Source organism: Eschscholzia californica, unplaced genomic scaffold, assembly GCF_041429995.1.
Source record: "Eschscholzia californica isolate CP2 unplaced genomic scaffold, dmEscCali1.0.p SCAF_1, whole genome shotgun sequence".
Classification (NCBI taxonomy): domain Eukaryota; kingdom Viridiplantae; phylum Streptophyta; class Magnoliopsida; order Ranunculales; family Papaveraceae; genus Eschscholzia; species Eschscholzia californica.
The window spans coordinates 7,697,942-7,706,991 of NW_028238198.1; the positions used below are offsets into that span (position 1 = coordinate 7,697,942).

The 9,050-nt window shown below is 35.0% G+C and overlaps 1 protein-coding gene and 1 long non-coding RNA gene across 2 annotated transcripts; both read left to right on the forward strand.

Moving 5' to 3' along the window:
- Positions 1-3,159: 3,159 nt before the first annotated feature.
- Positions 3,160-4,345, forward strand: LOC147563746 (uncharacterized). Its single transcript, XM_086658590.1, has 2 exons — positions 3,160-3,205; positions 3,681-4,345. The coding sequence occupies exons 1-2, from the start codon at positions 3,160-3,162 to the stop codon at positions 4,343-4,345; spliced, it is 711 nt and encodes a 236-aa protein (XP_086514716.1).
- Positions 4,346-6,307: 1,962 nt separating this feature from the next.
- LOC147563747 (uncharacterized) lies at positions 6,308-8,805 on the forward strand. Its single transcript, XR_015225188.1, has 3 exons — positions 6,308-6,483; positions 7,454-7,527; positions 8,596-8,805. It is a non-coding gene; the product is annotated as an uncharacterized LOC147563747 (long non-coding RNA).
- Positions 8,806-9,050: the final 245 nt, after the last annotated feature.

The following is a 9,050-nucleotide window of genomic DNA, read 5'->3' on the forward strand; positions in this document are numbered from 1 at the left end:
TCAGTTTGTGGTCTCCAAACAATGGGACAACAAACATTCGTCAGGATCATCAGCTGCAAGATGCATAAAGAGTTTCAATAGTAAATCTTTTAGTCTGGTTTCTTCTAATCGGGCAATTAACAGTTCCATTAGCCGTTATAATATTAAGAACCTTAAAATGGTTCTATGATTTGAGGAAGGGGAAAGCTACAATCACGTATTAGAATTTGGCGCAGAGTCTCACTGAATGCACTAATGACACAATTCGTATCTTTGGTTTTAAATCACTGAAATTACAGAATATACCGCTTGTGACTGAAACTCTAACCGAGACTTTAAAGGAAGAAGCATCTTTATGAGGTACAATCGAGTTAGTACACTTTGAATATTTACAACAATATTAGCAGTCCAAAATTCGTTAAGCCTTCGGGTTGTCTCTGTGGATATATCATTACCATGAGGATGAAAGTACTATAATTTTCATGCTCTCATAAAATTGGTTGGTTTTAGAAAGTTTGCATTGAGGAAACAACAAGGTAACCTAATTGCGTCCAAGATTAACCTATTGAAAATCCACCCAAACATCAAATGGAGAGGAATTACCTTTGGTAAGAAACACAGTGAAACATCTACATTTCGATTATCATATATTAATCAACAAGCGGGGATAGCTCAGTTAAGAGAGCGTCAGACTTAAGATATGAAGCTCATGTGTTCGGTCCACGCTTACCGCAACTTTTGTCCAATTTTTTTTTATCCGCTTCTTCTTTAACGATAACTAAAATATTGACTTAAAACAATTCCATCAAGAAGAAGGTAAAATCTGAATCTTACTTTTTTGCCTCAACATCAAAGTTATTCATTAATCTCCACCACATTCAAGTTATTCATTAATCTCCACCACATAATGATAAATGTTTACCTCAACAATGATATTCCTACCGATTTGCATTCTTCCATTAAAGGTCTTTCATGCACCATCAATACTTTCCATGTGATTTTTTTTTTTCATTTGATATTATTATCCGATGTTTCCCCACTCTCGTGTTCCTAATAGAAAACAAGGAGCAAGAACTTCTAAGATGAGTTATACTTCAAGTATGAAAGGAAGTCCAACTACACACTGTCATTCTATAATCTAAAGGAAGTTGTGACTGCGTAAGTTATGGTGCTCTTGTTGTATATATATCCAACTCGAAATATACTTAAAAATACCTAAGAATATTTTCACCATAAATGTCATAGACATACAAAACTAAGAGATTCACGAAGAATTATTTGAAACAATATGAATAACTCAATGATTTTCCATCTAGTTTTTCCAACATCTTATGGGTGTGTATAGAAATATGTGATATTTTTGGGGCCAAAATAACTTGACAAGACTTGTGAAGGCCAAATGATAAACATGTACACATTGGGAGCTGAAAAGGTATTAACCTAAAGAAGTAAAAGTGTCGCCTAATAAAGTTTTGCACTCCAAAATCTTGTCCTTTTGATGTTTGCTAGATTTAAAAGTCGCGGAATTTCATTGCTTTTATATATTGTGAAATATTGAACAACTAAAACTGATTTCACAACTAGCAAATATTTTTTAAATGAATAAAGAGAATTTGTACTTCAAGTGATATTCATGTAATCATGTATGTGAGGATAATCTTCTTTAAAAGGTCTACCCAATTTTGCTTCATATATTTAAGGATAGTTATCCGTGAGGCAGTACTATAATGTTTTCATGCTCCATAAAATTGATTGGTTTTATATAATATATGGTATTTGCATTGAGGAACAATAAGGTGACCTAATCGTCTCCAAGATCAATAAATTGAAAATCCACCTAAACATCAAATTGAGAGAAATTATGTTTGAAGTTGTTGAAAAAATAATTATTATAAGATTAAACTAAACCCTTACATACAATTCTTATAGGTAAGTTGAGAGAAACTCGATGTTCCAAATCAAGAATTACGATAACCTAACCAACAAGCAGTGATAGCTCAGTTGGGAGAGCGTAATACTGAAAATGTGAAGGTCCCGTGTTTGATCCCTATATGTGGAGATGCTTTGAAGAAAGAGTAATAACTTTATCCAGGGTTTAATCTTCTTCCACAGTTTCACGACTCAATCACAAAGAAACATTTGAAACAATATTAATAACTCATTGATTCTTCATCCAGTTTCTTCCAACATTCCAATCTATTATTGTTGGATTTAGTTTTATAGATTATTTTTCCGTTTTATAGATTATTTTTCCCTTGTATTCCTTCTGAAACAAGAGGGGATATTTACACTCTTAATAAAAGTGGACTCACAAGAACTTATAAAATTTTTAAATTACATGTCGTGAAATTTTTGTTAGTGCTCATACAAAATGTATCATATATCACACGAATTGAAGATATGTGATATTTTTTGGGGCCAAAACAAATTGACCAAAACAAGGTCACAAATTGAGACTGGAAAAGGAATTAGCAAAAGTGTTGCCTAAGAAAGTTTTGTCCCCGGAAATCTTTTACTTTCGATGTAAATATCCTGAATAATATTTACAAAGACTTCGGACGACATCTTTTACCAACAAACTTTGTAGAGTACTGTAAAGATTTTTGACTACTGTCAACTGACTTTTCTATATTCCGTTGGATATCTCTAATGCCAACGTGTTATTTCCACACTTTTTTATAATAATACTATAATTACTTGAACTTTTTAGGGCTCATTAAGTACAGTTTGGATGAGGTCATTTCTAGTTGTTCATTTATTTTGATTTTTGGCAAATTAATCTGGTGACTTTTGAATTTGGCAAATGTCAAAGAGAATTTTCAAGAGTTTTTACTGCAAAAGTTGTATCAGCTGTATACATTTTTTTCCGTTTATCTAGTGGGACTCTATGTCAACATGTTATTTCCACACTTTTCTTGTGATCTTAATTCGGTTACAAATAACTCAGACTAGTCTCATTGCAAATTATCACATTAACGGCAATTAATATCATACATTTTGTGTGATACTAACAAAAATCCCATCACATATAATTTATATAACATGTTCATTAGTGATTCACGTCATCCAGCTTTTAGTGAGTGTAAGCACTCTTTCTCCTCTCCTAAGTGAAATTAAGATTAAAATAAATGTATGTCTTATACTATATAAAACTGAATTTAAAAATGAGAGACTGAAATGATGGAGGAAACTGGATTAGAAAAAAATGATACATGGTATTTAGAATGTATATTGGAAATTGAGAGTTTGTTTGGCATGGAAATTAATGAAAGAGAAGATTGAAGTTTTAGGAAGAAAACAAAATTATATTTGCCTTAGTAAGATATGGAAGAAGAAGTATAACATTAATACGGGATCGAAATTCGTTGGAGAGATATGGACGATTGTGGGTTCAAGAGCGGAGAGATATGGACGATTGTGAATATGAGAATGTGATAGATACATGTGGTATAATTGTACCAAAAATTCCAGTTTAAATAGTGTTTATTATTTAATCTCAAATTTACCAACAAAGAAAAAATCTCTCAAATTTAATCCAAGTGCATCAAAATTATGTGAGTTTTGCAAAGAAGAAGAAGAGGATGTCGACCATATATTCAGAAAGTGTCGTATGGCATGAGAAACATGGATTTGTCCACCATTAGAGTTGAGGCTGGAAGGAGAAAGAAACTTTCATGATATTTTATGTAATTGGTTGGCAGGGGAAGAGGATGACAAGGTAATCGCACTACGCATTTGTGTACTATGGTACTTATGGAAAGCTCGGAACAAATTGGTCTTTGGAGAACAACCCCATGGAAGTCGACAAATTATAAATGCTGCAATGGAGTTAAATGATGAGTTCGAAGTACAAAATATACCCGATAATAACTCACCAGGAGAAGGGAAAAGCTGGACTCCTCCTGGTCCTAATGAGCTAAAGATCAACTTAGACGCTGGGTATGTAGATAGAAGAGCGGACATAGCAGCAGTTTGTAGGAACTCCAAAGGTGAATTCGTAATGGCTCTAGTTCATTCAACATCATCAACGTCGGCACTAGAAGCAGAGGCAAAGGCAGCACTACTAGCCATGAAAATTGCAACTGATTTGCATCAGTACATATGCAATATAGAAGGGGACTCAATCAATGTTGTGAAAGCCTGCTCCAGCTCCGAAGAGGATATCCCGCGGAAGATTCGATCAACGATTATTGACATAAAGAACAGTAAGAGAAATCTGATCGAGTGTTACTTCTCCTTTTGTCCACGAAATGCGAATAAAGTCGCACATTTATTAGCCCATTCAAATCGTCGGAACAATCTTAATACACCAAGTGAAATGGTGATAGTTCCCGAGTGCATTGTAAGTCAGTTGGAGACCGATTGATCCAACATTTCTTTGATTCATTCTGATTAATAAATTTAGGCGAAGCCTACTTTCATCAAAAAAAAAAGATAGTTAGTGTTTATTTTATTGTTGCAATTATTAACTTCTAAGGTTTTTGATAATACTATTAAATATTTTGACAACATTTTGAAAATATTTTCAAATGACCTAAAACACTTGCCAAATGACCTTTGTTAAATAACTCACGTTTCTTATATTACTTAATTGCACTAGTTGATAACATATTATTTTCTATTCATTATGTACTATGAACAAAATAGATGATCTTTCTTTAGAGAAATAAATTTAATTAGGAAGAAAATTGGTTTTGTGTTCGAAGTTAAAAAAAGAAATTGGATTTTGTTGTAACTCAATATAATAATCCATGATACATTATCAAGATTCACAAAAGTAGATTTTAAAATATAACAATTTGTAACATATTATTAACAACTATATAGATGTGTTGGTTCATTATAGTCACAGTATATTACCAAACTGAATTTCGAGAGAAAAAAACTCAGCTTATGAAGAAAAAACAATTTCAAATTCGAAGATGGAATAAAATAGAATTTTGAGATAGTGCAATATGACGATCCGTGCTACACAGTTACCATTCAAAAACTGAAGTTTTAAAATATATAATAGTCAATAATGTGTTTTGCCAATTACATATTTGTAGAGAGAAAAAGAACCCGAAAACAAATCTGAAATTCTTTTTTTACTATAACAACAAATTCGTCAAAACTAAGATCAATAACAACTTGTTTTTAAATTCTGACTAAATTGGACGGATAAAGATGAAATCAATGGGTTTACAGAATCAAACTTAGAAGATGACAGACTAGAGAAGAACATATGTGAAAATAGCATAAATGTTCAAAAAATAACCTCACACTAATTATAATTTTTCGAAATATTATTAACAAAAATAATAAAATTGTGGACTAGTTTAATTCTTTATCCAGTCCAGTTGCATATAAAGGGACCCAAATAGATTTTTGGACTATAATTCCTTTACCTAACTCATAGGGCATATCAATCCAAAATTTATGTATACATATGTATATAACTAGATATTTACTTGTAAAATACTCCATATAATTGCCTAAAACTAAATACAACCGATCATATAGTTTTGAATTATATACCAAAGTTCAATTTATCTAAATTATTTTGATTATATACGTAAAGTATAGCAAATCAAGGCTAACCATATCGGATGAACAAATGCAAATCACGTCCACGGGCTCCCTTGTATAGTACCTCTTCACCATTTCAATATCATTTATATAGACGGTAGACGGACAGCCTAAATCAACCCCATCAGGAGCAGGGCAGACACCAAACAGCTCAACCCAAACACCCAAATATACCGATGCGTCCCCCCGTAAACAGGGAGAAACTGTTAAAACTCCATAGGCCAGTTTTTCCGTCTAAAATGATTCATATGTTTTTTAACACAAATTTGCAGAGGCATTGCACGTGTTTCGTTGGGAGGTAAAATGTAAAAATATTAACATATCTTTTAATCAAGAGCACGGAAAATAAGGTCCATATTGGCTGATTTTATATGGAAAACCAAAATAGAGTTCCAAGAAATCCATCCCAGCGACTCGTTGCAGTTTTCCCGTTCCTCCTCTCAAGATCTATATCATATCTTTATTTCCTATTTTACCTGCTATTGCTACTGGCAGAGCTCGCTGGAACCCCGACAAGGTACATTGGTAGGAGCAGCCAGCACCAAGATTTTTAATACTTCCTCCGATACTCCCAATATCATCAATCTCATCCCGCAATTAGGTTTTGTAACATCCCGTGTTTTAATAGGTTAGTTGAGGGACTATTTAACATTTGGGTCAAGTCGAAAGAGGGACTAAATCAGCACAGAGTTCAATTTGGGGGTATTTTGCAGTCAAGCCAAAACCAGGGGCCTAACTGAAATTTCGTGGTATTGGATAAGAGAAGAAAAATCAGACCTTTTATCCCTCTTTTGCTCGACAGAAATTGAGGGTTAGGGTTTGGGTGAAAGAAAATTCGATTTCTATGGAGATTTCAAGTTGATTTCAAGGGGAAATCTGATTTTTTGTTTAATTCAAGCTTCAATGAGTTGATTCGAGCTTAGTTCGTTAATTTTGGTAAGTAAAACTCTCTTTCTCTCTCTAGATCGAATTTCTTTTGAATCGGGTTAATGAAATCTTGTTTCTACTTCGAATTGTTATTAGTTTGGGATGAAAACATGAACAAGTAGAGTAAGAGTAATAAAATCAATTTGGTAATTGTAGTTTTGATGATTTAATGTCAAAATTCTTAATTCTAGGGTTTAAGGTTTATGAAATTTGGGGATTTGTATGATTCATATAGTTCTAGGGTTTATATGGTTGGGAATAAAGTAATTTTGGTATATAAGTAATCTTTAGAGAGATTATTTGATATAAATCATCGATCGATCGATTGCCGATTCGGGGACTGAATTCAGTCTACTGTCCGAGCCTTTCTGGGCTTTATATGTTACTTGGATGGACTTTTCCGAAACACTAAAGTCGTAGATTAGGGTGTTAGCTTTCCGAAATGGTATGGTACAACTCGATTCGATGTCGGAAGAGAGAGTTACGACTGTTTTACCAAACAGCGCGGTATTCAGCAAATATGAAATCTGCTTACTGTTTTACTGTTTTAGCTGGTCATCGAGATACCGAATGTTACTTGAGTCTTCTTGAATATTGTAGCTCGTCTTGTGACGATTCCAGAAAGGTATGGTACAAGTAATTTCGATCTCGGACGAGAGAGTTATGACTGTTTTACCGAACAGTGTGCTGTTAGGAAAATTCTGTTTTGGTTGTTCGTATTTGGCAAGTTTCGAAGATGACTCGCTTGGTTTTTTGGCGAGGACATTTAATAAATAAAGGTTAAGGATATAAGTAAGTTTCATAGAGTGTTGGATCGACCTTAATTGGACATGGTTATAAAGTTAGAAGATCGGTTGAATTACGGGTTTCTTTTGTGTTTTTGTTAAGTTTTATTGTTTTACTTTTTATACTCTTTAAGTTATACTAAGGTTCTTACCGAAGAACCTAATGTATATTTGTTTCGTTTATGGTTTGGTAGAGGGGGAGCCGGAGCATTTCGTGAACGATTTGGCTACGGTTGCAGGGAAGGAGGACGGAGTCCTGAATCGCTAGGTAGGGGTTCTGAATCCTTGATCCAACATGGTTTTATAGATAATGAATATGTTAGATTCTATAGTTATATATGCGCCATTATAACTAGAGTTTAGGTAGCATGAAACTCAAATTTATGTGATGAACTGAAATATGCTGGGATGGTTTGCTGTGATACGAGAAATGCTTTCAAACTGTTTTTACGATGATTGCGAACTACTTGGGATTTTCTTGTATGTACCCGACTGCGGATTATGTCAACCTACGGGCACGTAGCCATTGAGGGTAGGATGACATGTGGACACGGTTGTGATCCGTGTGAGACCGGTGAGGTGGGCGACACTAGTCATGAGACCTGTGGGAGTAGAGTGCTTCACTTGCTGGCCATTGGTGCTCGTACCTCCAGCTCGAGGCTCAGGGCTGTACACCCTGACCGCTCGCCTGGGAGGTGACATTGATTGGGATTCCTTTGCTTTGTGGCGATATGACTCTTGGTTGTTCCACTTCCGTGTTTGATAAGATAATGAATCGAATATGAGAATGTGGTTTTGAAATATGAATGAAACTGATTTTAAAAGATCGCATTAGATGCATGACTGGGTACCGAAGAGAATGAGGTTCAGGTCCTTCCATGGTAATTGGGGGACGGCTCTCTTATTCGAACTCGGTGATCAGAAAAACGTATTTAGATACTTAAGGTATATATGTATCATGAGGTAAACTCTTCAATGATTGCGGAGTCCCTTAGTGGGAGAGAGGCTTACCGGCTAGGGGTAAGTTTCTTTCTCGAGGAGACGTAGTGCATTAGCTAGTGCCATAAATGGGCTGGTACTATCTAACGCACTCTAGGTTCTCTTGAGGAACTCTCCTCTTATTGGGAGCGCACCATGGGTGGGCAGCTAATCACTGCTATTGCTTGCTAGATTAAGGAAAACGGTTTTGTATATAGTATATATGGTAACTGGTTTGATAACTCGTTTTGTCACGATGTTTACAACTTATTAAATGAACTTTTGAAAACGTGATGGGTTTTGGATTGGTCTTCTACCAGAATAACTCGTGTCGGTGAGTATTCTGACCCCCTACCAGTTGTTAGTGTGCAGGTTCTTGGTTGTAGCCTCGAGGCGGAGTGTGTATTCCAGCCGGTGATCTTGTCTGACGAGGCTAGCAGGGTTATGTCGTTTTATATGATTTTTCGTTATTTTAAAGTTATGTAGTTATTACAGAACTGAACTCTAATATGTATATATATATATAACACTTAGATCTGTTTATAAGTTGTATCGGTGTTTTATGAGGCGTTTGTATGTTTGTGGTTCGGGTTTTGACCCGAAACTGAGTTGGGTTTGTTTAGCTTCCGCTTAATAGTTTATTCTTGTTTATGCGAATGTATGGTTTGCATGACAGGTTTTGCAGGTGCGACCGGTTCGATTTACAGAGGAGACTCTGCCGGATTTTAGTCTCGTCTGTGAATTGCCGGGGCGTGGTCGTGTCTATTTTGGGACACGGGGCGTCACAGGTTTGAGCAAACTGATGCTAAGCAG

Excerpts from the sequence above, each read along its gene's own strand:
- LOC147563746 (XM_086658590.1), top strand. The coding sequence starts at position 3,160 with ATGGAGGAAACTGGATTAGAAAAAAATGATACATGGTATTTAGAAT. Across the intron at positions 3,206-3,680 it reads TGATACATGGTATTTAGAAT|GGGAAGAGGATGACAAGGTA; the intron begins GTATATTGGAAA and ends ATTGGTTGGCAG.